The 27787-nt window shown below is 49.4% G+C and overlaps 2 protein-coding genes across 2 annotated transcripts in view; both read right to left on the reverse strand.

Annotated features, from left to right (window-relative positions):
* CFAP61 (cilia and flagella associated protein 61) overlaps positions 1 to 27787 on the reverse strand; it is a 99906-nt gene that overhangs the window by 10657 nt on the left and 61462 nt on the right. The window contains exons 22-27 of the mRNA XM_066546109.1: positions 24818 to 25107; positions 20686 to 21013; positions 20324 to 20415; positions 18476 to 18681; positions 7801 to 7891; positions 5233 to 5368 (exon numbers count right to left, since the gene is read on the reverse strand). Coding sequence (XP_066402206.1) covers positions 5233 to 5368; positions 7801 to 7891; positions 18476 to 18681; positions 20324 to 20415; positions 20686 to 21013; positions 24818 to 25107 — 1143 coding nt within the window. The remainder of the gene's footprint in view (positions 1 to 5232; positions 5369 to 7800; positions 7892 to 18475; positions 18682 to 20323; positions 20416 to 20685; positions 21014 to 24817; positions 25108 to 27787) is intronic.
* On the reverse strand, positions 1604 to 3784 carry INSM1 (INSM transcriptional repressor 1). The gene is given in 2 exon segments (XM_066547749.1): positions 1604 to 3739; positions 3742 to 3784. Coding segments are annotated over 2 exon segments (1437 nt in total). The 3' UTR covers positions 1604 to 2345.

Below are 27787 nucleotides of genomic sequence, written 5' to 3' on the forward strand. Positions count from 1 at the left end.
ATTTCAGCAGGGACACTGCTGTGACAGTGTGGATGGAGCCTTTAGGCTTCTCTGGAGGATGTGCTGGGCATGGTCTGGAAATGGTGTCCAGTGGCCTGAGAGGACAGCCATGTGTGCTGGCAAAGTCCCCTCGGGGAGCAGAGAGCCCGCTCCATGGACAGCTGCAACACCGTCTGCACCAGCCCAGGATCTGGGGCTTTCCAAGGCCAGGGAAGCCAGGAAAGGCAAAGCTGCACCTCTTGCCAGGCAGGCTTTGCTGCCTGCATCTCTCTGGCTGTGCTCTTTTCCAGTGTATTGATTTACAGCTAAAACCACAGCATTGCCTAGGTCTGAAGTCAGCCTTGGTACTACCAAGTCAGTTTCCTAGGAATCAAGACAACAGAAGCATACCCATACACTGGTACTGTTCAGCCTGACTGAACAAAAAAACCCCAAAAAACAAAACAAAACAAAACAAAACAAAACAAAAAAACAAACCCAAAAAACAAGAAAACCCCAAACAAATCTTTCTCTACAAGCTTTGCTTTATCATAAAATACTCAGCCAGTTCCTGGAAATTTTCCTCCAGGAAGCTCCACCACCCGTCTTTCCCACAGTGAATCAGGGTTAGGAGTCTTTAGGGGAGAGAAGATGGCAGGAACAGGCTGGTAATGTCTTCCAGGGAACCAAAGCCCCAAAGTATTGCTACTCCAAGACAGAGCAGCCTCTATGCCCACACCAAGCCCTCACAGCCCCCTGGCCCTTCACACACACCAGTTTGGGAGCAGGAATCTGCTCCTGGGGCAGGCCAAGCAGACCTGCATGCCGTGAAGTTGGTTCTGTACCTGCTCCTACTGGCAAAGTGGGAGATCCTATAGGTGCAAACAACACCTGTCTGTGAGAGGGGTTTCACAAACCCAGCATGCACCTTCCCCACTTACACAGATTTTACAACAATTCTGACCAAACCCGTCAAGATTCCCACATACAAACACAAGCTCTGAAGATAGATCTATCCGCATAGATATGTATTTATCTATACATACAATTATCAAATGCTGCTGCTGCAGGGCACAAAGGACCAGGCAGGAGCTGGCTCCAGCCCTGCTAAGAAGCAGAGAAATGCCTGGCCTTCCTTGCACCAGCTCCACAGCTCATGGCCAAAGCAGGGTGATGCTGTCCTGCCGAGCTCCACGCCTCAGCGCTGAGCACACGCAGGGATTTCTACAAGTTCTCCACTTACAGGTGCTGCCTCTCCTCGAGCTTTCCCTGCAACACCTTCCAGGGAAGGCACCTGGCAGCTCTCCCCAGCAGCAGAGCACAGGGCAGGCTGTGCCCAAAGGCGGCCAGAGAGCAGGGGCAGGGCTGGGGCTCCAGCCCACGGCCAGGGGACCCCTTTGCTCAGAGGGCAGCCTTCGCCCAGAGCAGCCACGCTGCACCCTGCTCTTCTCCTCCCTTTAATTCCTTTTTAATTAATCTCATCAAACGGCGCAGAGCAGGCTGGTGCCTATGGAGGCACCCTGCCAGCTGCAGTGCAGAGCTGGGTGCCAGCCCCCTCCACCCCATCCTCCCCGAGCCCCCAGGGCCAGCCCGGCAGGGAGAAGCAGGAGGGGTGGGGGCATGCTTGAATTTGAAAATATTTTATTCGAATAGTAAATAATTATACAGTTGAAACAGTTCTATCGAAGCACTCTATAAATAGCTAACAGTTAAGAAAATAATGTGTGTAGAAAAAGAGATTGCATCTAAAAGTAAGAGCTGTTGGTTGCACGGGATAAAATGGTTAAGATCATGTGTTATTCTAGGTATAAAAGTTAAAACCTTTTTAGCAGATCCCTTAAGAAAAAAAGATCTTCTAAAACGCACAGTGAAATGGCAGGTGGGGAGACAAAAAAGCGCATTAGAATATCTGCAATCAAATAATATCAATCTTCATAATTAATATAAATAAATAACGAATAAATAACATAATTACTCAAACCAACATATACAGATAGACAACTCATGAGCTACCTTAGAAAGGGCAAACGAACAGAAACAGAAAGTTGGCATGTCACAGTTAAGGCAGTTTCTACAGCATTTTCTGGAGACCATCAACAGCAGAGTCAAGGCATTTGTGGCTACACTAAAGGAAACGCTTGTTTCTCTCAAGCAGTTTGATCTGTTCACATCGATAAAAAACAGAGCAAAGGAACAAAATTTTAAAAAAATTAAAATAACAAAAAAGAAAAAAAGAAAAAAAGAAGAGAGAGACCCCGGGAAGGTAAGTGTAAAGCCAGATTCCAGCAGGTCACAAGCCGTATTAAAGCTAATCGTGTGGCGGCCCCGGGGGAGCAGCGCGGGGCGGCGGGGAAGGCACGGGCGGCTCAGCAGGCAGGGCGCAGCGGCACCTGGAGCAAGATGACCTGCCGGTTCTCCGAGGGGTGGCACTTGTTGATGTGCCGGGTGAGGCCGGGAGAGCTGTAGAAGGTGGCCGGGCAGTACTTGCAGGGGAAGACCTGGGCGGCGTGCAGGAGGCGCAGGTGCCGCTCCTGGCTGCTCTTGCTGGGGAAGGTCTCCCCGCAGACGGGGCAGAGGCGGCACTCGGCGGCAGGCAGCTCCTCGGCGCTGGGCTCCGGGGCCGCTGCGGGTACCGGGGCTGCCGTGGATGCCGGTGCAGCGTGCCCCAACAGGTGCTTGCGCAGGTAGGCTTGCCGGCGGAACCGCTTGGCGCAGCGGGGACACTCGAAGAGCCCCTCCTCGGAGCCCGCCTCCGAGGCTCCGCCGGGGCTCGGTGTGTCCCGCTCGCTGCCGCTGCCACCGCTCGCCTCCTTCGGTGTCTCCTCCGCCGGGGCCGTGCCCGGGCCCGCGGCCGGTGCCCGGCCCGCCTCGGGGCCGCTCTTGGTGGCGGGCGGACGCGGTTTGTGCCAGCGGCGGTGGGAGGCGAGGTTGGCGGGGCAGGAGAAGACCTTGTCGCACTCGGGGCAGCGGTACTCCACCCGGACGATGCGGGAGCAGCGGTGCTGCGCCAGCGCGAAGGGGTCCCCGTACTCCTCCTTGCAGAGCTGGCAGATGAACTCGCCCAGCGGACGGGCGCAGCCGCCCCGCGCCTTGGCCGGCACCTCCACCGGGCCCTCCTTGATGCGCAGCCCCAGCACGGGCGAGGTGGTCACTTCGTCCTCGAAGGTCAGCTTGCGGATCGCCTTCGTCTTCTTGCCCGACGGAGCCTTCTGCCGCCCGGGTTCGGAGGCACCCGGCGGGCGCTTGGCGGGCAGCGGGCGGCCCGAGGCAGGCGGCGCGGCCGGGGCGGGCGGCGCGGGGACTCCGCCGGGGCCGGGGTGGGCGGCGGGCGGCTCGGCGTGGCCGGCAGCGGTCCAGAGCTTGAGGTCAGCCGGGGCGAAGAGGATCGGGTCCATGGTGCCGGGCACGGCCGGCGCGGGGAAGGACTCGGCTGAGACGGGCGAGCCCAGGCTGAAGCCGCGCTCCAGGTACTTGTCCCTGCTGACGGGCCGCGTGGGGCTGTACAGCGCCTGCACGGCGGCATCGGGCGTCCCGAACGGCACCGGCGGCGGCGAGTCCCGCGGCAGGGGCGGCGGAGCGGCGGGGCAGGCGGGCGGCTGGGCGGCGCCGGCGGGGAGCGGCGGGCCGGCGGCGGCTTCGCGGCAGCAGCGCGCCCGGTAGGACACGGGGGTGGGCCGCCGGCTGCGCTTCACCAGGAAGCCCCGGGGCATCTTCGCGCCGGCTCCGGGCCGGCGGCGGCCACGATGGAGGCTGCTAGCTCTGCCCGCGGCGCGGCCGCCGCCGCCTTTAAGCGGGCCGGGGCCATTGTTCGGGCCGGCGGCGGCGGGACGGGCCAATCAGCGGCGGCGGCGGCGGCGCGGCCGCACCTGAGCCCGGACCGGCACACGCCCGGCCCCGCCCCCGCCCGCCCGGCACGCGCGGCCTTTGTGTGCCGCCCCCCGCGCCGGCGGCGGGGCCGGCACCGGGTGGTGCTCTCGGGCCGCCCGCCAGCCCGGGCCGCGCCGCCGGCGAGCTCGGCACGGAGCACCGTCCGTTCCCGGCGGGCCGACTGTTTGCGGGGGCGGCCGGCACCGGGGCGCGGGGAGAGGGGAGTTCGGCGCAGCAGGAGGCGAAAGTGGCGCTTGTGGCGGCGGCACAGAGGGGAGCGGGGCTGCCCGCCGGGGGTGCTGCCCAGCGGCGGCAGCAGGTGGCCAGCGACGGCTCTGTCCGAGCGGGAGGAATAACGAACGGGTCACCAGGGCCCGGCCGAGCCGGCAACCCTGCGAACGGAACAACTCCGCGCTGCTGCGGGGTCGGGGCAGGCGGAGCCACAGCCCCGGCCCGCTGGTAACCGAACCTGTTACTCTGACCCTAACGGGTCAGGCCCGGTTCCCGGTACACGCAGGGACGGCGACGGCGGCGCTCGGTTTCAGCCCGAACCGCAGCGCGTCGGGTACGAGGCGCGACGGGGAACGGGCTGAGGGTCCCCGCTCCCTGCGCTCGGTGCCTAAGCAAAGACGCCCGAAGCCCCCGAGGATGCGGCAGGTGCAGCCGTGGCGGGGAGAGCCCCGGGCCGCGGCCCCGCTCCCGCAGCCCTTTGTCCGCGGCGGCGCGGGGCTGCGCGCGGGGGGTCGCGGGGCCGCCCCGCAGGTGGCGGGACCGGGGGATGGGGGGGGGGGGGAGGGAGCGGAGCCGCCGCCAGGCCGGGGGCGCGTGCGGGCAGCGCCCTCCCCCCGCCCCCCGCCGGGCCCTTTGTGGGGGGCGCGGGGCACGCGGGCGGCACGCGAGCGAGCGGGGCCCCCCCGCGCGCGCCTTTGTGCGCGTCATTAGCATAAAGCTGCGCGACCCTCGGCACAAAGGGCGGCGGGCGGGGGGGCGCGGGGGCCGCCGCTCCCCCGGACACCCCCCCGGCGGGCCGGGACAGGCGGCGGGGCAGGCAGGGAGGGAGGGGGGGGGGGGGTTCGAGGGGCCGCCCCCGCCCGCCCGGGTGGGACAGGCGTGCGGCGCGGCGGGGCGGGGCGGGCGGCCCGCGGTGCATTAGCATACAGCTGCGGCCCCGCGGGCACGCGCCGCCGCCGCCTCCCCGCCGGGGCTGCGAACCGACAGCTCCCTTCACCGACGGGGCTGCGCACCGAGACCCCCCATCACTGCCGGGGCTGCGTGCTGAGATTCCCCCCTGCGCACTGAGACCCCCATCACTGCCAAGGCTGCGCACCGAGACCCCCCTGCCCACCGCGGGGACTGCGCACCGAGACTCCGTTGCCTCTCTCCTACCTGCGGGCGGGAGCAGTCTGTAGGCATCGGTCGGGGCGTACACGGGCAGCTGGGCGCGGTGGTGGCGCAGGTAGCGCAGGACGGGTTCCCGAAGTGATGGCCGGCCGGGTTTCAGCCTAGGCTGCTGCCCGGGCACCTGCAGGACAGAGCTGTCAGACAGACGGACAAACGGGATTCGGGGCACACTCCGGAGACACGGAGCGTGGCAGCGGGGTCCCAAAACATGTCGGGGCTAGGATACAGGCAGCAGTGGGGTACGGAGTGGGGCTCACACTGAGTACACCCTGGGACCGGTGGTGCTCGACTGTTTGTTCGCCTCTCCCTCACAAATACGCAGCCACAGGTGCAAGGGTTGTGTGGAACAAACCCGTGTGGAACCCCTGTCAGAGGGGTTTCGCCAGAGGAATTCCACACTTCCCCCTTCACCCCCCCCCTCCAAGCCCTATATTTACTGTGGCTTTTAACCGAGCCTCAGCACGGCCCAGCTGCAGCCAGAGCACCAGGCCATTATTCCTGACGGACCACAAGTGCTGCTCCGGTAGCTCTGGCACGGCACGTGTGCCCAGGGCGTGCGGCAGGCAGCATCCAGCAGCTGATGGAGGTGCAGCCCCCAGCCCTGCCATCTGCATGTTTGCATCGCCGGGGCTGCGCACGCCGCCACAAACACATGGCTGCGATCCCCGAGGGGTAAACATGGCCCGTGCCAGCGGCCCTGCCAGAGCCCCGCGCTGCCAGGGCAGCCTCGGGTGACAATTTCAACACAGGCTAAATGCACAGCCCGTCCCCAGAACAGAACTGGCTTTTCTGTGTCTGTGCAGTTAGTGCTTCCATTAGCAAATATTTCCGTAAATTTTATCCCCATTGCAGGACACTTTCTCTTTTTTCACTTTCCACTTTCTCTGGAAACTAACCAGAAATATCTGACTTCTATGCATTTATGCCCACAGCTCTTAAACATCTCTTTCCCTCGTTTTTACACTTCATTAGTAATTTTTCTGCATGCTGAAATGAGCTAGAATATGAGCATCAGGAGGCAAAGACAGTAGGTCTCTTACATCATACAGAAATACAACCAGTCCTGAGGCATTTAAGAGATACTCCAAGAGTACACGGTACCGGCTCTGGATCTGGGAATGTGCCCAGAATGAACACCCAATGAAAACATAAACTGTGACATTTAGTAAATATAGTTAAAATCACTGTGAAAAAAAATAAAAGTCCAAAATGCCAAATTTTCATTCAGATGGAGATACCATCACCTATGTCCACAGGAATCCTGACTCAGAGCTGCTTCCAGGCCATGCAAGGAGACTCTCTGTGTCAGGACTGCTGCCACAAAGACAGGGTAAGGCAAGTGTGTCCTTCATTTGTAGGGCACAAATTCCCCTCCCTCAAGTTGTTCACACTTACAGCATGACAAACAAGTTTGAATGATGGCAAGAAAAACACTTCACATCAGGCCCCTCATTCTGCACAGAACTTAATTTTGCACTCTTTTATAAAGGTCTTCCAAGAGAACCCAAATTAAACTGCACCAAGGCCCTTTCTGGGTCAGAACAAGAGGAGGCAAATAGCTCTGAGCCCTTTGGGGACAAGGCAGGGCTGAGCACATGTGGCTGCAGCTGGGATACAGCAGCATTGGGCTCTGGAGATGGGTGGGCCATGGGCTCCACTTCCTCCTGCCACCCTGCCTCCATTTACACTCAATTCCATTCGTTTTCTGCACAGTTAAAAACTCAGTGAGCACATGTTTAAAAGCCAGTGCCACCATCTGGAACCACATGGGGTTTAACAAAGGTAGAGCAGTGTGGGCAGAGACAGGGTGAACTGGTCCCGGGTAGTGGGCTGGAAGCACCAAAATCAGACCACAAAATCTGTTTGGGATCAGCCAGAAGTTCCTCAGGAGGTGGGGAAGGCAGCTCTAGGGGCTGCCTGACACCTGCTGTTGTTGTTAGTTCTCCCCATGGAGCACAGTGACTTTGGATTTTGGGCAGGCAGTTCCTGGCTGCTGAGGCTTTATGCCTCTGTTATGGTGCTAGGGCCAAAGCTGTAAAACAGCATTAGCAAACATTTTAATTCCATCCTTATTCAGGAAATCCACTTATCACTGAAAAAGCCAGTTGCTTTCACCCTTTGGACTACAAAAGCCATTCCCTGTGGGTAGGTGTTGAAAAACCTACCCAAGGCTCAGCTGAGAGAGGGGTAGGATGGCCCGTAGCATATTCCTATTAGGGAACACTCCTAAACCCAAGGGGGATACGTGGATAAGCCAGGCTCCAGATTCCACTTGTACAAAATTGCAGCTATAATGCAAAAATTCAGTCATGGACAACAAAACAAGTTCGAGTTCTACTGGCAGATTTGAGAACACACCCAAAGCAGAAAACTGAACACTGTGCTGTACATGTTGATCCCCCCTGTGAGGTACACAGTCTGCTCTGGCTTCCCCGAAGAGAGAGGTAAACAGAAACATAAAGCTTCAGGATACAGATGGGAGCAGAAATCAAAGTGACCAACACCAACAAATTACCTAAATAATAAAATGCAGTCGCCAGTCATTTTTCTTACCTCTTCTGACATCAGGATTTGGTGCAGTTCCTTCTGCAGATCGATAAACCGATCGTGATAGATGGCCAAGGACCAAGGTTCCCTGAAGTAGCTGGGTAAAAAAGAAGAAATTTAGTTATCTTGTGAACCTCTCATTAACCACTAATAAAGTATTTACCTGCTTTTTTGCCTTTATAAATTACAGTTCTGGACCCATCGTGATCGTTTGTTCATAAAATGCCTCCTTGTAACAGCATGGTCAATCAATTCTTTTAATGGATGTTCCTGATGTACAGCCAGCTTCAGTAATTACATTTAAAGTGGCTTAATTCAGAGCTGTGGCAAGACCCAGTGAAGAATCCTGATTTTATCAGAATTTAAAAGCCTGAAGACCTGTAAAGAACGGTGTCTCCATTATCTGTCCTCATTTGAGAAAAGCAGATTGCAGGATTAACTGAACTACTGCATAAACAAATTAAATTTGTGTAGACAATGACACAAATGTTGTTCATCATTAAGGTTTCTGGATTAATAAAAGCCAGAAAAACAGGCCACCACAGCGCTGCAATATGTTCTTTGCACTAGTGTGATGAAGCTAAATTGAACCGATTCTAGGAGGAAGCTCTTGTAACTTTTTCTTTCCAGTGACAGCATTCACAGCAGCATTCTTCCATGAAAAAGGAGGAAAAGGATGGAGAGGGCACTGCTCCCTGTAGAACCTCATGGCTATAAATATAACTGGGGGCAGCCAGATTACAAAGCTGTGATTTACTTCTCTCTATAATGAAAGATAAATTTTACAGCGCGGGTGAGATGCTGGGAGTGTAATTCTTGTTAATGCTCACAGTGGTCAGGAGGTGCCCCGTGCTCATCTTCATAATCACTGAGCAGATGTCAGCAGGCTCACCCAGGAAATTGGGAGAGGGGGGAATTTGTGTGGTTGCCGCCACCACCACTCATGCCTTGGGAATGGCAGCAGCCCCTGGCACTGCCCTCTGGAGCACAGGAACCTTCTCACCTGGTTCAGCTGTGTGGCCTTTAAGTGAGCACCTGCATAAGGCAGCTTAAACACGCCACACTGATTTAATAATCCTGAGATACCTGTCCACAGAGAACTAATGAGCAGTTTCCTCTCTGCAGATTTTACTTCCTCCATGTCCAAGGGCAGGATTTCCCCCTCCTGGCTCCAAAGACACCTCAGCTCTCCCTCACACCCATTAAAATGCTCTGTGCACCTGGCACAGCTTGGCTGGATGTCCACGTGCTTGGTCCCTCTCTGCCCCAGCACCCTTATTCCCCTCTGAGTGCCAGGCTGGCTGGGGCTGCCTCTTGGAATCTGCTTGGTCTGCAGCACAGCAGGGCTCTCTCTCTCCCATAGACCTTTTCACAGTATAAATATTTATGGACACCATTCCAAGCATCATATCCTTGCTATAGCAAGTGCTGCCTAGCCCAGGAGTTACTGGGACTGATGCTTGCTTGTTCATTTAGATATGCAGGTTAGGATGAGCTCAGCTTTAAGGATCCTTTTTTCAGTAACTGCACACCCCAAAAGTGTGCAGAGAGCTGGAGAAAATAACAATATCCCCTAACATTTAAAACCTCTTCAATTTCAGATGAAAAACCCCACCCAACACAAACCTTTAACTCACTATTGATAATAAATAGCAAAGAGAGAAAGAAAGGTGTTACACAAGAATACATTAAGGTAATTAAAGACTATTTTTACTGATATGCTGTGGTAAAAGCCATGTTCTGCTGGCCAAATGTTTTGTCTTCAAGCTGGCATCTTAAGACTATAATCCTGAGCAGATGATTTCCCCTCTCAACTGAGGTGCAACCTTCCCAACTGCCTTACCTCAGTTAAGGGGCTCACCTGCCTCACTGAGGTGTTGCACTTAATGCTCTTTATAAATGTTTCAGGGGCGCTACATATTCCTGCTATTGTCACCAGCTCGATCTATAATCACAACTTTACTGTTCTGGTCAATATCCACAGATTTGGAGCTCAAAACCTGAAATGTGCCACCCAGTTTGGAATCTTAAATGCAAGATTTAACGCAAATAAACTGCCTGGTTTTGGGGAGCAGAGAATGCCTTGTCCATATTTTGTAGATAGACTGCCAGAAGGAGCTCCTAGTAACCAACGTTTACTCCCAGACTTCCTTCACTTCCCTTCACTTCAAGAACACTAAGGGCCAGTTGGAGATTCAGCTCACACAAACAATTCACTTTCTTTGCCGGCTCTGTGCTTCCATCTATTTATCTTTTCAGTTCCAATCACCTTTCTCAGGGGGGGTACACGGTGTTTTTGACAGAGCAGCTCTACATATGGCTGCTAAAGGGAAGCTTAATAATGAAAAACCCCGTTTGAAACCAACAAGTTGACTTTCTGAGGCTCATTCTGAATTTTATTACCACTTCAGCAGCAGTCCCTCAGGGCAAGCCGTGGAAGGCTTCAAAGTATAAAGCTCTTCAGTGTACGAGACGGAGCTGGCACACTCCCAACAGGGGCTCAGCGGCTCCTCCGCTATCACAAGAACGGCATCTGCCACATGTGTTTGCACCATTTAGTCTTTCATAACCTGCCAGAGTGATCAGGCTAAATGTGTACAAGATGACAGTGTCTGCCAGGAACATAAGGGGTGTGCAAACTTGGTCACTTCCTAGCGGGGATCCCTGCTGGAAGCCTTTCTGGCTATGACAGCGATTGCGGGAAGGCGTTTGTGACGGGGTGGGATGGAATGGGCTCCTGCAGAAGACAATGAACAACATCCTCTGTGTTGCTAAGGAGCTGGTCTCACCTTTCATTGACAAACAACATTTCAAGTCTGTTCTGCCTCATTTGTGAGGTGCAGCCTACATTAGATGAGAGGCAAGGAGGAAGGAAATATTTTGTGGCACAGAATCCTTCTCTTTGCAAGAGACATAAATAAAATGGACAGAGCTGGGCAGTGCTAGCAAGCAAAAACGGAGTGTACACATGGCTGTCCATCTGAGAGCTGCTTAGAATCACTCTCCATTTCATTTGCAGGAACACACCACATTTGGAGAAGAAGCCTTCCCCCTGTGGAAGACTGTTCTATGTCCTGGACCAAGCAAAGACCCAACACGGACCTGCCAACTGGGTCAGGTCTGGTGGCAATGGGATATAGCACTGGCAGCAAGGTGTGAAGCCAGAAAATCTTTAAAACTGAATGAAAATATGCAAGGATGAAACAAAAAGGAAGTTATAAAGATTAAAAAAAGAGATGAGTGATTTAAGCTCTGTGCTACATCCCCTACCTGCAGGGGAGCTTGTCCATGCCAAATGCCCCATGCTCTGGCCCAGGGTCTAGTTCCAGGGATCAATCCTGACCCCTGAGCTGTGCCTATGCTCTGGTGCCTTCTTGCTGCAAGGAGGCTGGGGTGAGGAGGGGATTTTCCACTGCTCAAAGGGCAGGTGGCATCTTGTGACGGTGCCTTTGAGAAATCCCTCTTCAGACTGGAGTGTCAGTGACTACAGGTTTGGAGGATGTTGTGTCCATATCTCTTTTTATGCTTGCTACTCACGACTTGCATGGAGGGAAACAACACACCCAAATTAGACTCCTTGCATCCCTCCTACCCATTTTTCCACTAATACACACACTCAAGGGAAGTTCAGAAACTCTGACAGCCTATGATGTGGGTTGAATCTGCAGCTCTCAATGTCTCTAAGCAATCCTGAATACAGATCTCTTGAAATCCCATTTGTTTCTTCCCAAAGCCATCCATGAGTCACCAGTCCCCTGCCCTTGGTGCCATTAAGCCCAGTGCCCCTTTGGTGATATCTGTGCCCTCAGCACCAGCACTGTGAGCACACACAGAGCAGCACTATGGCTTTTAGTACACAATACAAGCAGAGTCACTGATCAACTTAATCTCCTGGTAATCTGTAAGGATAGAGTCTCCTTTCCTCTCTGTATCTTCCCAAGCTTTGTACAAGGCAGGGAACTTTTGAGATAGACATTCACCTTCCTAGGTTGAATTTTTTTTCTTAAAAGAAATATAATGCTTGGAATGCAAAATTCTCCAGGCTGTTCATCTGGAAGATACTCTATCCCTTCTCAAATCCTCAGACTTCAGGACATACAAAGTCATTCTCCAGCCCATGTGGATGGCTCTGGTGGTGCCTCTCAGTGAGTTTCTCAGTGGTGCCTTTGGCACATGATAGCCAAAGCTGGGAGCCTAGTCAGGCAGGGAAAGGCTGCTGCTCACACATCCCAGGAATCACCCCAGGAGAACAAGCACAGAGGAGATTGAAGCTGTTCAGCTGACATGGGCTCAAGTGGAACACAATTACGCCAGGAGTGCCTAGACAGAGCAGGGACTTCCACTTCTCAGGAGTGGGAAGAGTAAAGTGTTGTGGAGGGATGGGATGCAATGCAATTTCCATTTTCAGGCCATCCTGACAATACTTCCCAACCACAGCTTGCAGATGAACAAAAGTCTTTTCTCCAACACAAGCACAAAAGATGGAACATCCCATCTTGCCAGGAAAATTCAAAATGTGTTGTTTTGAGAACAAGGTATGCATGTCTTTAAGACTCTTAATTACAAAGATATGGTAATACCAGCAAAAGATACAAAATGTTTCCTGATATACCTTGGATAGCTGGACCAGGAATCAGAGTGTGTTAATTTAAAGACAATATATTTATATGCTCCACTGAGCATTTCCTGCATTCATATGACCAATAATTTCAAAAGACAGCTTGTTTACATAGGTAAAAAGCAAGACCAATTTGTGTAAAATCCCCTAGAGCACCACCTGAGAGCATTGTTCTTCAGCACAAAGGACATAATATATTCCCTGACCTGCAATGTCTTAACATTCACCTACAACTGCTGAACAGCAAATGCAAACCAACAGCCTGTTTGTAGCAAGAAGGGCCTTTACTGCCTTGCTCTGCAGTTCTGCTCCCTGAACACCTGCTTGTCCAGGTGTTCGAATATCTCCTGGTAAATTCAGTGATCCAGGACTCTGTTACTGCTCTCACCTGGTAATTAGTGAAACCAACAGCCTTATGGACAACAAATCTGTGAGCGAATCCACCGAGCAGGTTCACAAAGTAACAACAGTGCTCACCAATTCACAGGCTGACATTTCTTTTGTCCCTTTTGAGAAGCAAACCCTGGAGAGGAAGCCTGTGCTTTTTTACCTCTTCTCACAGAACCTGCAGTGTCTTGTCTTTGGAAGATGACGGGTTTAAAACTCGTGGTTTACAGCTCCCTTTTAAACATTACTGCAATGGCAAACCAGAGCAAAGGACAACTGCTCTTGCAATTCTTGTTCTGGAAAAATGGCCACTGGCTCCAGACCTCGTTGAGGGGAACACTGCTCCTGCTGGCCCAGACCCAGCCTCCCCGGGGCTGCTGCAGGGACCTGCTGACGTCAGGGGGTGACACTGTGAAACTGCACCACTCACCAGCATCCTCCCTCCGAGTATGCTGGTGATCCATCATGACTGATAAATCAGCTCTGCTGCAGTTTTAATATCCTGGAAATGTTACAGCACTGTACCCAGAGGCACCTTCAGAAAGCAGATCCTGGTATTGAGATAATGCAGCCCTTTCCTGTTCTCCTAAGTGGCCTCAGGAGAGACTCTCTGTTATTTCAGCACTGGCATTTGGTAAAGTTTAGACACCTTAGTAGATCACAGCAGTTGTGGTGTACCAACTCTCACTGAACTGCTCTCTGAACTTTCTAACCTCAGTGTTTTTTAAAGCTGCTGTCTGTGCTCTCTCTATGAGCACTTTGTGGCTCACCCTGAAATCAGGCTTACTGCATTTTTTTCACGTAGTGTTATTTCACACATAATGTATTATGGAAAATGATTTAAAGGAAATTAAACCTGAGGCACAAAACCATCAAACAGGCTGTGTGCAGGAGTATGATTGCTTTTCTGCAATTGTTTATGGATTCAATCATTCATAATGGTTTGCATAATTACTTGTATGAATCAGCAAGGTTTGGCTGCAAATTAATGTGGCAGGGTTCAGCTGACAAGCTTTAACTTACTAATTTGAATGTGGGGTTTCTTAGTAACATGGCTCTTCATTGGCAAGTTAGCTGCTCCTTTAAAGCTACTTAATATCTGGAAATCTCCAGCCATTTGTATCGATTTGCTCAGTAAGTGCAGCTGTAGCAGTGCACTGTGGGGTTAGCGGTTAATTCCGGGAGCGAAAAAGCCCTTGGTGCTTTGATATCCCTTCAACGTGTTCCTCTTTCCTTACCCTGTCTCTCTCTCTCTCTCTTCAGGAAAAGCATACACATTTCCCTCTAATTAGGCTGCAGAAGGTACAGAGCAGCACTAGTCCCTCTCAGTCACACTCACTACCTGTTCCAGAGGTCCTTTCTGGTCTTTTTTAATCCTGCAGAAAAAAACATCTCAGAGTCTGCCTGATGAACAAAAGCCTACAGCGGAGTCCCTCAAATGTAATCCCAGTGTGCTAATGGTGTGGGATCCAGCAGATTCCAGACAGCAGCAGGGCATTCTGGTGTTCCTCTTAACAAACAACCACTCTTCATTTCAGAAAGCTTGGGTTAAAACCAGCTTTTCCATGTAACATGCATTTCATGTTTAAATAATCACTGATTATCCAGCCTGTAAGTAATCAAATTCTCTCTACCTTTCAACAATAATGCTGAAAACATTAAATGTTCTTCTTTTCCTTAATGCATTTGTTATATTGTGAGCTTTATTAGTGTTGAGTCAATAAACAGTCCAGTGTGGTGTTTCTGCTTAACAGTCTCACTGAATGAGAAACAACCAGCATTTTCTGCAGGTCATGGCTGCCAACGAGTTCATTAATACACAATTACAAAATCCCAAGTAAAAGCCACTCACACCTCATTTGCAAAACAAGCTCCTTAAGTATTTTAGAAACTAGTGGGTGAGATTTTTATGCATTTATGTTAGATTTGACTTTCATTAATGCCAAATGAACCTTACATGAAGCACTTCTATCTCATATTAAAGGCATGATGCCAGTGAGCATCCATTTGGTTGCTAAGTATCAGGAGATCCTCTAATTATCTATTTTGTACTTAAGATGCAGCAGAGGGAGATTCCACTGCTCTGTGGACATGCTCCATAACTTGGCAACTGCCTTGCAGCTGCCTTCAGCTCAGAAGGACACAAAAGGAATGCTGGTCGCATTCCTCCTCTGTGAAATAGTGTGGAGGACTGATGACCAGTAAATCTATAAACTTAAAAAGAAAATAAGAAAAGCTTCAGACCTCTCTCTCCACCCCTCTCTTTTATCTGCTGCTAGGGCAATAATGGAAATAATCTGAAGGCCTTTCAGCAAGTGAGGGAGGCCAGGAGCATGGTGTACAGCATGCTATCCCTTCAGGGCACACCACCAGAATTTGCTTTCTTTTTTCTTCAGGAGAAGACTCCCTGCAAAAAAAGAGCCTTGTTCTTGGGGACTCAAATTCTAGTTGACTTTTTGAGATGCAGCCTGGTGGGAAATGAATAAAAATTGCAGAAAACTCCTTCCTGAAGTGGATTCCAAATCTACTGAGTAATGCCATTCAGCTCACAGGTGACGTGTCTTTGGCTCCTACATTTTTTCCTGCCCTGGCATAGAAGAACTGCACTGTCAGGCCCCTCTGCTGAGAAATGCACTGGCTGCAGGCAAAAGTGCAAGGAGAGCACCCACTGCATGGCACGAGGCAACTAGAAGGGAGGACAATGTGTGCCTCACCTCCTCCAAGAGTCCAGGCAGTGACCAATCCTTCCTTTGGTTGTGGGTCAAGTCCTGCAGCTTTTAAATCCTGATGAACTCCTACCCAAATCAATGGAACTTTTCTCCAGACAAAAGGAAATGTTGTTTCCCTCATTATTCCCATTAGCTATGGTTCTAGGCACACAAGCAGAAGGGATGACTTTGTCAAGTTTGCTGGATCTCCGGGGCCTGTTGTTAAAGCTAATTTGAGAATGGCATTGGCACATTCTGGCCAGGAAATCCAGTACCATGGGGTTAACTTTCAGCTCTTACACTGAACGCAAATCAGTGAGGAAATTCACTGCTAGGTGCAGTCTCTAATTATTTAAAAGATAATTTGCATGCTACACAGAAATAAATTAGCTCCCAGGTGACAGCTGTTCCACTGTGTCCATTCCTGGAACTAGATGCCATGCTGGGAAATCTAAATGCAGACCAAAAGATTAAAACACTGCATTTTCTTGCCTTGTAGGAAGGCTCTTCCCAAAAGAGAGGCATAAAGAAGAGAGGAGGGGAACAGATGTTTCCAACCATCAAGTTTACAAGCTGAACTAGCACACCACATTTTCACAGTCTATATTTTCGTTTCACTAAGGGGATTTCACATCTTGCCAGTAGACGTGGATGCAAGTGTAACAGGTACTAGTTTAAAAGGAAGGTTTTGAAATCCAAAGCCAGGAGCTCAGTCCTAACATCAGGTTTGTGTTCATGTGGGATCCTTACAGACCACATGAACAAGGCCAAAAACAGTTGTTTTATCACACACATAGAAATCAGTGAATGCATTTTCCTATTCTGTACCAAAAGCCAACCAGGCACCACTTTTTCTCTACATAAAAGTCTCATGACAACTCACAAGAGATGCTAAACCATTTTTTAGTGTAATGGTTTTCTAACAAACAGTCTTCTCATGGCTTGGTTTTAACAGTGTCTATTGCACACTGCACGCACATGTATGCACATTTTATGTGACACTGTGGGGAGGTAGACAGGTTGCAGATGTGATATATTATGAGAGTACATTATACTGCCAGCCTTCCTCTGTTGCTCCATCTCCTTCTGAAAGCATCAAATTTCTTTGCCAGCTTGCTGTGTGCCAGGACTGCTCTGTGGGGATGCCAGGGAGTTTACCTGTTACACCTGCTGGAGAATGCTCCCTCCTCACAGGGTGGACATGTGTAACAGGAACACCAAGCTGGGATGAGTGGGAGTGTCTCTCTGTGTGTGTGTGTGTGTTAAAGTGCCACAAGAACCACACAAGCAAGGATTAAAGAGCAGCATATGTTCACTGCTGCAGAGCAACATATGGGATTTCATTCATATGACCAAAGAGCAAGAAGAGAAGGAACAAATCTATCTAAAGATAAGGTAGAAAGAAGACTGAAAACAACTGGAGGCAATAAAAAAAAAAAAACCAGATAAGAAAACCTGGCAACTATAATTCAGGAATTCTGCCACAGGCTAATGAGAGGTGAGATAAAATAATGAGGCAAAAGGTCCCAAACAACATCACAGTCTAATGGCTGTAAAAGACAAGTCCAAAATTAGTTCATCATCACTAATTAAGGAAAGCTGAAGGGATGTGATGAGGCCCTGATACGTGGTATCCCTCTGTGCAGCACGCCAGTGATCCTTTGGTCAAGGTCAGGAAAATACTGCTACCTGTGCTGCAGGCTGGAATCCCAAAGCAGGATGATTTATTCTTCCAGATGTTACTACTGGTGTGAAACCTGCTGGTGCATCTGACAAATGCCCCTGACCACACCTCAGTGTGGTTCACAGAAAAGGTGAGCTCTCAATGTGTGTGTGCACACTGTGATGCCCCCAAAGGACTGATGGTACCCTTGCACAGCCTAAGGAGTTCTTCTAGTGCTCCAAATGTACCATCAGCATGAGCCATGACAGGGAGAGGAAATCAACTGCTCAGCCCATCTCTCATGCACTTGTGCCACCCTCCTTCATTTCCTCGTTAACACTCACTGACAGTGAATTTCAGGTGAATTTCAAATCTGCTGTGCCCCGTTCCTCTCTTGTAAAACAACCCCAACATTTGCTACAAATCATAATCAAGCCCTATGGCAGCAATAGTCACAAGCATCTTCTGGACCACGGTACACTCTTCACAGCAAACTTTTACAAACTGTTATCTAAATAACAACATTTAATCTGAAAATTTTGATACCATTCGTGCCTTTCTTCTAATCACTTGTAAATAGAACAAAATCAAACCTGGAAATGTTTCAGGCACCACTTTGTATCACAATAAAAACTGATCATTTGTTCCTGAGCCTGGCTTTCTGTCTCTACCCAGCTGATGTAAGGCAGTACTTCACTACTCCATCTGTGAGTTTCTGTTCCAAAGCATCATTCGTGAGGGATTTCTTCAAATGAAAATCAAAAGCAATGAAACATTCTCTCAGAGGAGATGGCACATGGCTAGAACTAACCAGGCCTTCCAGTCTTCTCTCACCAGATAAAAATAGGCAAGTTGCTGAGTGTGACTATCACCACAAGTTATTTAAAATCTCCCTACAAACCTCTAACTTAAAAATTTGATTCAAAGCAACAAAAATACTTTTAAAAGCAACTTTTGAACGTGAGTCTTCAGTAATAAAGGATTGTTCAAGTTCAGCTTAATGATTAACCTACTGAATATTCTAAACAAAAGTGATAAAGACACCAAAATGCTCATTCAGATGAAAGATAACCAAGTAAACCATTGCTCCTCCTCTAAGTAAATCTCAGATGCACAGCTCTTTCCAGGAAGGTCTTCGGGACTTACACTTTTACCGACAATTCTGCTAAATAACGGAAAATATTTTTAAACCTATTTTTCTACCTTCTGTTCCAAGGGAAAACAGCCAAAAGACAAAGCACAATAAGACAAACCTTACATTCTGCCAGAAGGTAGATTTTGTGCCCAACAGTGAGCTCCTCTCACCTGTAGAGGTCTGTGAGCTGCCCGGCCCTCCAGCGGTAGTACAGGTCATTGAGGAGGCGCTCGTGCTGCCCGTACAAGCAGATGTAGTTGGACACAGGGAAGGGTTCCTTGGAAAAGCAGGTGATGCTGTCCACCATATTGTATCTGCTGAAGTGTATCCTGAAGTAATTCCCATGACTGGCGTCCCCAGTTACAATCTCCGTCCCCTGGAACAGAAAACACCAGGAAAGCTGTGGAGACAGAAGAACACCTGACCTGGCACACGTACAGGGTCAGCTTCGCTTCCCAGCCTGTAGCTCTCACTGCTTAATATCCACAACCCTCCTGTTAAAACTGAGAGACCACTCCTGGCACAGCAGTTCATTGGGCATGTTGCTGTAGCTTGGACACAGATTTTCCATGTGGTTTGGTTACTGCCCATCCCACTGTCACTGCAGACACCAGGGGAACCCAGGCCCTCTGGCTGTGCTGGCAGCGTGACATCGGATCCACAGGGACCTGTGACCTCCTGGAGCAGCAGCTGGAGTCAGGAGGGATGACCTGGGGCATCCCAAACAACACTGGACAGCTCTGTTTGGGTAATTCAGCTGAACTCTGTTCAGCTCCTTTATGACACAGAGCACACACATGACATATCACATTTACTGTCAATAAAAGATCATCAATATTGGACATTCACACTCAAACTGTAGCATTTAGCTTCAGCCACTTAAATCAACCACTTAGACAAAAATATAAAAATTTCCTTCAAATCTCACATTGCAGTGGGATGATCAGATAGCTTGAAATTATTTTTTCCAGCTGTATTCCTGTCACAGTTTTATACATTTCTACAACCTGTTGCTAGGCTACAGAAACCTTTAGTATTTCCACACCTAAGCTAGTACCTTTCACTAGCTTCTCTTACTTCTTTCTTAGAAAATTCTTTTAGGATTTTTACACAAAGTTTCTGAAGTGGCTTTAAAAAATATCATCCCTTTCCAGGCAATCAGCAGGTAATCAGAGTGGCAGCAAAATAAGTCTAATCATATTCTAGCAATTTGGAGTAACAAAACCAATTCCTCTCTCTGATAGTCCTTTCTGCTCTCCACTACATGCTGCTCTGGATGGCTCATCCTGGATCTGAAAAGCAAGGTGAGCCATGCTTTGATTCCTCTCCCTAAACCTTTTCTTTTTAAAAAGCCCATTTGTTTCACTGCTGTTCACGTTTTAGAATAAGCACTGAAGTAGCTTTTTAAAAGCTGCTCTTTAAATCAACTGCAAAAATGGGCTTGATACAGAAATTCCCAAGGAAAAAGGTAGAATCTATGTGAAAGAGGATCTTGCCTAGGTGGAAAGTCCTCTCTGGGTTTAAAAGATATTAATCTAGTCCTTTTCTTGCCTCAAGTTCTCCAGTAAGAGAATGTAGCCCAGCATGGGGAGTGCTTCCCTGGGCCCTGTTCCAAGACAACTCTCACAGCTGCAGGACTTGCTATTTTCTAGCAGCACAGAGCATCTCTTCCACAATACTTCCTGCTCTTCTAGAAATCAGCTGAACTTCCCTGCCAGACTGCTATCATCTGTATGCACTTGCAGCACCATACTGCAGGGAGCAAAGAAGGCATGAAATGCTGCTAATACTCTCTTGTGTCCTCTGCATGGAAACCAGGCATCTTTGGAGAAAGTCAAATATCAGGAAGTGTGGAAAGGAACACCCAAGAGGTTGAGTTAGCTCTGTGATTGCTCCTGGTTTTCTCTCCAGCTGTACCTGGTGTGTACTGTGCCTCCAGAACCAGCTACCCTAAACAGGAACATTTTTCCAAACAAACAAGGAGCACAAAACAAGAAAAGTTCCATTATTTAACTTACACGATCACACGGGTCAAGTTCTACATCCAAGGGCACGGAGATTCCAGGCTTGGAAATGTGCAAGTAGTTATAACCCCCAGGAAGAATACCACCTGCCATAAATGAAAATAGGAGATTTATTATGTCATTAACAATGAAAAAAATAATGTATTTGTTTGTCCTCCTTCTGCCATTATCTTTTCCCAGTACATAAGGAACCTTGAGTGCTGTACTGCACTGGTTTAGATGGTTTTGAAATGTTTTGAAAAACCATCATTTCTAAATGAGATGGCACCTGAGGTGAGATAGACCTGCCTGCACTATAGAAGAGCAAAAATACCTGACAGGGGATGGAAGTGTGACAGAAATCCAGCTGGACATACCTTGAACTTTACACCTGCTGTATACGGGGATGAGTCTGTCTGAGCCTTCTGGTGGCTCAGAACTGGGCTGAGGGGTTGAATCAAAGAGACTCAGCATGGAAACAGCAAGCTCAAAGCCAATCTCCTTGGAGTTGAAGTTGCTGTGTGTTAATTCATCTCTATAGTATCTCCTGGAGAACTTTGTCAGAGGACCTGCAGCCCTGATGCTGGCATCATTGGTGTGGAATTTGGTATCAATCACAACTCTTCCATCAAAAACAAGACAAGCATCAGTGACAGCCTTAAAGATGTCATAATCCAGTGTCCTGTAGGCAAAGCTAAAAAATGCCTAAAAAGAGATGTAAATAAGTGAAGATAATTGTATATTACTTGCTGGCTGATTTCATAAATTAAAACCCAGCCCTTATTCTGAATGTTATTTTACAAAACAAGAATGTGAAATACAGTGTGATTTTAGCCCCACTGTCACAGCAGAGAGATCCTTCTGATCCAGCACTTACAGTTACCAAAGTTAAGACTAAGACAGTAGAAAGGAGAATTACTAAACTAGACTCATCTGCTTCTGGTTATTAGATAAGTTTAAAAACTCCAACATTTGCCACATCAAACAGCCTAAATGGCTCTGCATATTTTCTGTGTTAGTCCAAGCATGGAACATAGATATGAACCTTTTGTGAAGTTTGTTTTCTTTCAAATGCTCAAGCCAACCTGAAACCCCCCGGAACAGAAAAGCACCAATGTATTTGGAATTTAGCAGGATAATTGTGCATTACAAGTGTTTTCCCAACTGTTGAGCCTGTTTACTAACAAACTGAGTTACTTTGGCTAACCAGCACAGGGACAGTCAATGAAATGGAAAGATCAGAAATTAAGCTTGTTCAGAGGGAAATGTCATCATCATTCCAGCTATAGCAGCAGAATTTCAGTCAGTGGAAGCTGCAGAGGCTAAGGATCCTAAATCCATAAATTCCTGCTCTAAGTCTCTAAGAAAAAAAATCAAGTGATAATTCTCTCCTTTTGTTTTCTCATGGTGTGGGCACAGTCCCTCTCCTGGGGCACAAGGAAGCTGAGCTCCTCTCCCCCCACAGAAGCTGGGGCAGTGTGACCAGCACTGCAAAGCAGGTGGTGCTGGGAGCAGACAGCAGATGGGGGAGAAGCAACAACCATGAGCAGCATCCTCAAAGCTCTCTCTGGCAAAGGATAAACTGAGAGCTGGCAGAACATGATCCCCGAACAAATGTAAGTCAAGAGTGCCCACTGGCCACAGAGGGGTGAAAGGAATAAGAATGAATGACAAGGCTGAGAGATGTTATGAACACAACCACAGTCTGCAAAGGGCCCAGATGAAGACACTGTCCCACTGCTCCAAGGGTTTGTGAAGTCCCAGAGCCCTCACTCAGAGCTTTTCCCGTGTCAGTGAAACTTCCAGGAGTGAGTTTCAGTGCCTTCAGCTTTTAAAACCATCTGACAACAAGTTGCTGTCCCTCCAGCAAGAAATATTCCTTTACTGGCTGAGGAGAGGGTGGAAAGGGTCTCAGATGAGCACATTTTCCCTTGCTGCCTTCATTCTGAACAGCCCAAGACTTAATTGTGCCAGGCCAAAGGAGCATCTGTAATCTGTCCTTCCCTTAGCACCAGCTCAGGATAAATCTGTGACTGGGGTAAAGTTGTTACCCAGTTGTACCCCCTAAAATGCTTTCTTAGGGACTAAGGGCAAGTGTCAGATACTCGACTGCCTGAAAGAAAAGGCACAGGGAGCTGGAAATTTTAGCAGCACTGGCATAAGCAGAGATAAGCAGTGAAGGAGCCAGAGCCCCTGGGCTTGCTCTTAGATAAACTGAGTGATGAACTATGCACAGCTAAGGGAATTCTGACCATCTCAGGGAGCCAAAAATCAAGGAAGCTATGCCCATGAGGGCAAGAGGACCACACAGCCCCACATCCTGCTGGCTGACAGGCAGGACAGGGTCACTAGAGGGGAGGGCTGCAACCTCCAGGTGGGAGCCATCTGTCAGCCTGAGCAGGAGGTAGGGAAGAGGGAGGCTGCTGCTGTAGGGAAAGAAGAGATTTTCTCCTGTTGTTTTTATCCTGCAGGACTCAACAAATTAAGTCCCCAAGAACTGCCAATCAACAGTTGATACTGCTGAAATCCCAAAAGGCCCAGAGCTGCTGCACAGATGATTCCTGCAGAGCCTGGTCTCTCGTGAATGCAGCTGCTTTCCTGGCGGAGCTGCTCTCCAGAGCCTGCTCCTCCTCTGAATCCAGCCTCCCACATGGAGGGAGACACAGGAGCCTTGCATGGCAGCTGAACTAGTTTTGGAGAATACAAAGCCCTTGACATCACAAGTAATTGCAGGTCTTTCATGTTAGAGGCTGTGAAAGAGAGACCTCCACAGGGAAGGACCGTGGATGGAGGAAGGAGGAGCATGGGGCACAAATGGGCAGGAGAAAGAAACCCCAAGGCAAGGGGCATCTGAAGGAACAGTGCAGGATATGCAGACAAGGTGCTGGGGAAAATGAGGGGGTGCTGAAGAGGAGCTGGTCAGTGGATACCAAGCTGCAAAAATAAGAACCACATTGAGATCTTTGTGGAAGGATAAAAATAGAGAGATTTCAAGGAAAAAGAAGAGCATGGGAGGAACATCACTACTGATATGGAGACCAAAGTCAGGAGACAGCTATGGATAGAAGTGCTGTGTGAGGTCTTCACCCCAAAACAAAGGGCTTAAACATCCCTATGTGAAAAAAGAGAAGGGCTGCAGAGCAGGGGGGGGCAGCAGGGACCCCAACACCTGGGGAGCTCTCTGTGAGAGGCACAGGGCTCACCCTCTCCACAGTTAACCCCAACAGCTGCACAGAGGGGAGAGCAGAGGTCTTGGTGGCTCCCTATAGATACAGGTTTTTAAGTGCCTCACTCCTGAGGATTAGCTCAATAAAGGAAAACAGAGCTATGCTGGCCCTTAGGAAAGGCTAGAACCTGCCCCCAGGCTCAGAGCAGAGCCACACCAACAGCTTCCATAAAATATTGGTACTGGAAGTGAAAAAAACTGATGTAGAGGGAAAGGAGCTTGCTTAAAATATATTTTCATTAAGTTACATACTATCCCAGTGTTTTTGGCTTCTACTATGACAATTAAATGCACATAACTATAGACTGGAGTAATTGCACATTTAAATAAGAAAAGGATTTCTAGAATTACTTTGAAAATGAATTAAGACTATTTGTCACTCAGCAGTCACAATTACTTGTGTGTCAGGTGACTTAAATAAATTTTAATCCAAATCAATCAGAATATTGGTAATAGGTTTATTTGGATTTTTAAAAAAATAATCATTGAGACCAACAAGCGAACATTCAATCTCCTAGAAACAATGGGGAAATAGATAAATCTGTGAGGGAGCAGGTAAATGTTATGGCTAGATAAATGTCCAATATAGCTGGACAGGATGTGCCTGAGCTTGTCTGGCCCGTGCTGCTGAACCAAATAGTGGCAGCTGTGGTGTTTTACCCCAGAGACACTTTTGGCTGGCTGGATGCTGCAGCTGGGCACTTGGAGACAAGTCCAGGCATGCAGGAGCTCTGGTGGTGGTGGGATGGAGCCTCCTCCTTTAAGAGGGTCTGTTCCTCAGGTTTACCTCTGGCGGAGAAGCTTTAAGGGGATGGTGAAGGAAAGGAGTTGGTTCTGATGGAGGGTTTCAACCCAGAGCTTTATTCTGGCCCACAGGCCACTGAATGCAACAACAGCTCCAACAGAACTCCCTAACCACATGGTTGCTGTTCTTTTTAACCCTGGGGAGAGGGGAAGGGAAGGGGTAGGAATCCCACCAACCAGGTACAGGAGGGGAGGTCTCAAGGGACAAAGGACACCTGGATGGCCCAATGCCCCCCCCCCCCAGGAGTAGAGGGCATCCTCTGAATCTGCCAATCACTCGAGGCCCTTCTGGAATTCTAGGACTGACAGACAGTGCTTGGCAGGGGTCAGGGAGGGGAAAGGAGAGGTGATTGACACATCTGGGAGGGAATCTTCAGGGGAGGGACCCAAGGTTCTGGGGTAAGCCCTGAAATCACAACTCAACAGCTTTTGTGTTGAAAGCCCAGCCTGAAGGGAAGGCGCGGGCAGCGCGTACTTACAGAGCACTGCAGGTGGAGGAGGCTGGAGGCAGTGGTGAAGGCAGCCCAGGTGATGAGGCCATTGTCACCGTGTCCCCACTGTGCCAGGACGCTGTCAGGGTGCACAGCCACGCCTGCCCCTGCCAGGGCCTCGCCCACTGCCCGTTCCAGGGCGGCCTCGGGCAGGCAGGGGCTGGCAGAGCCCAGCGGAGCCTGTACCAGATGGATGCGGGAACCATCAATCCCAAAGGATAAGAGGGCTCCTACCGTGGTGTACGTGTCAATTGTGTTCCCATAGACAATGATGTTCCCTAAGAGGGAAAAAAAAAGGGTGAAAAATTTCTAAGACATACAATGAAAACCTTATTAGTATAACTCAGATGATAATAATGTGGAATTGCACTCTTTGACCCTCTTGTTTCTCTGATGCTATGAAGCAAACAATGTTACCTAGCAACAGCAGCTAAGACAATTTAGTGAAGAATCTGTACAAAACATCCCACAAAGTAGGCAAGTACTTAACACAGAAATATGATATTCATCCTGATCCCATAATCTGAATTATTTTGATTAAAAAGCCTCTAGGGGCAAATAAATAAATAAATAAATAAATAACCATTTTTATTTTGTTCTCCCCCTCTCCCTAATTTTGCTCATTCAAAGGACTGATAGAGGGGGGAGCGGTCAGAACCAAATTCAGTACAACATTCAGAAAACCCCACAAACCATGGAAAGGCCAAATTATAGAAAAAAAGCCCTTGTGCCACATGGAGGTCACCAGCGCTGCCACTCCCTTCTGCCAAAGCCTGATCTCCAGAGAATGGGGATGTACCTGTCCCTGGTGGTGAGGAGAGCTCAGCACAGCTCTGAAGGCAGCTGCACGTGGCACAATGCCCAGCCCAGAGCCAGTTCCATCCCTGCTCACTGCTGGGAGCTCAGCAAGCTGCAGGCAGCCATCCATCCGAGCAGCTGCCATGACAGCAGCATGTAGGAACTGCTGCTCCTTCTGCAGAGCATCAGCACCAGCACAGAAACAGCTCCTGAATCCAGCCCCATCCTCCTGCCCTGGGCAAAGGGAGCTCAGACCTGATCAATCCCTCCTGCCTGGCACTGCACAGCTGCAGGGCAGGGCCCTGCTCATTCTTGTCCTGAACTGCTGCCACTTTGAATGGTACAGTCAGAGCTGAGCAGGAACATGAGGAGGGGAGGGTCTGTTCTGTGTGAGCACCATAGGGCTCTCTAGCCTAAGGGCTAAAGCCCTCCTGACAATAAGAGAGGCAGAGCTGGGAGGCAGCAGAGCAGCTGTGTGTTTTATCTCAGGATGGTTTCATATAAAACCCTGACATTCCTCTGAGCAAGACTGAGACGTGCTCCTCTCCCTTTCCTTCCCTCTGCCCTCTTCTTGGAACAGAAAGCATGTCACCCTGGTTTTTTAAGACTTTCTAAGCCTACTGATGTTGACATTCTTGTAGTGAACTTTCTCACACACTTTCTGTAAATAACTCATTGTTTTGCATTCCTTTATGGAGGAGGAGAGAGTTGATGGACTGTTGGTTTGACCAGTGTCATTGGAGAGGTGTCACTGTCACCCTCCAATCCGCTGTCACTTTTGGAAAACTATAAATGTTGGAGTCAGAAAATAAACTTCCCTTTTTTTCCTTCACCTTGAGAACAGTGGTGTGTGCTTGTGTTCTTTCATGTCCTATAGTGACAGAAGCATTTGTCTGTTGTGTGATCCACTAAGCCTTTAAGCAATCCAGGCAAAATGGAACTCCTCTCCTGGGGCTAAGGACCCTCATCTGAGGGTCAGAGCCCAGCCCTGCAAGCTCTCTGTGCACCACACACCCCACAGCCATGCCACACTCAGCTGCCCCAGCCCTGAGCAAGTGGCAGGGTCTAGAGGGAGGCAGGAACACCTCCACCTGCCTGCCCACATCAGCTCCTGTGTTTCAGATGTGTCCTGTCAGTACAAGGATGCCCAAAAACCACTTTCCCAGTGCTTTCATGTTTCTCACCTGGGCAGTGCTGCAACCAACCCACGTTTGTCTCAGTGGTGGCATTTCCGTCTCACCACAAGTGACAGCATCCCCAATGCCCTGAATTGTATTGTTTCATGGGGTAAGCTAATCTCACTGGACCATGTTTTACTACAATACTAATCTGAGCATGCACACAGCCCCAGCTCCCGAGAATATTAATGATAAAAATGTTAACAGATGTTCTACTATTCCCCTTTGACTACAAGGTTATTTCATCTGTCCCCATCAGTTTGGCTGCTTGTAGGTGCCAAAGAAACATCTCTCTTCATATCTGCCAGAGAAAAGACTTGCCCCATGAGGACACTGCACACCAGTGACAGAAAACATGTTTCTACTGTTCACAGCCATGACCCGAGGGACAGAACCATTTTACCTGCAAATGTACCAATTTGAAAACATAAGAAGAAAGAGATCTTACTACTTCCATAAATATCATATAGAATACAGGAATGCTCCAGTGTGTCCATCACTGGCCTGACTTCCCAAGCCACAAGAATCTATCCCATAGCTTGTGCCTGCCAGGACACCTGGCTGCAGCTACACTGGCCTCAGCAGAGTGCCAAAAGAGAAGACAGATGTAAGCCTAAGCCTGATTGTTTTTCCCTGCTACAGCAGGGTGTAATGCAAGAAGCAGCCCAGCAGAACCAGTGGGTAAAGACCAGCTTTGCTCTACTCATTTGTATTAAATCCATGTGCTGACAGTGCAGGCCAGGATGTGGTGTGCAGGTGCCAACAGCCTCGTGCTACATTTACATGTTTTCAACTTGCAGGTAGTGAAACATATGAGGAGTGAAGAGGATGCTGTGGCTGGAAAAGGAGGATGAGGAGGGCTTCCCTGAGGCAAAGCCAAGAAAAGCTCCATTCTGACTGCAGGGCAAGGCTGGGCTGAGACCTTTCACCCTTGGGCAGCACAACCCCCTCAGAGAGAAGCTCAGTTCCTGCATTAGACACT

This window comes from Molothrus aeneus, chromosome 3 (genome assembly GCF_037042795.1).
Source record: "Molothrus aeneus isolate 106 chromosome 3, BPBGC_Maene_1.0, whole genome shotgun sequence".
NCBI lineage: Eukaryota > Metazoa > Chordata > Aves > Passeriformes > Icteridae > Molothrus > Molothrus aeneus.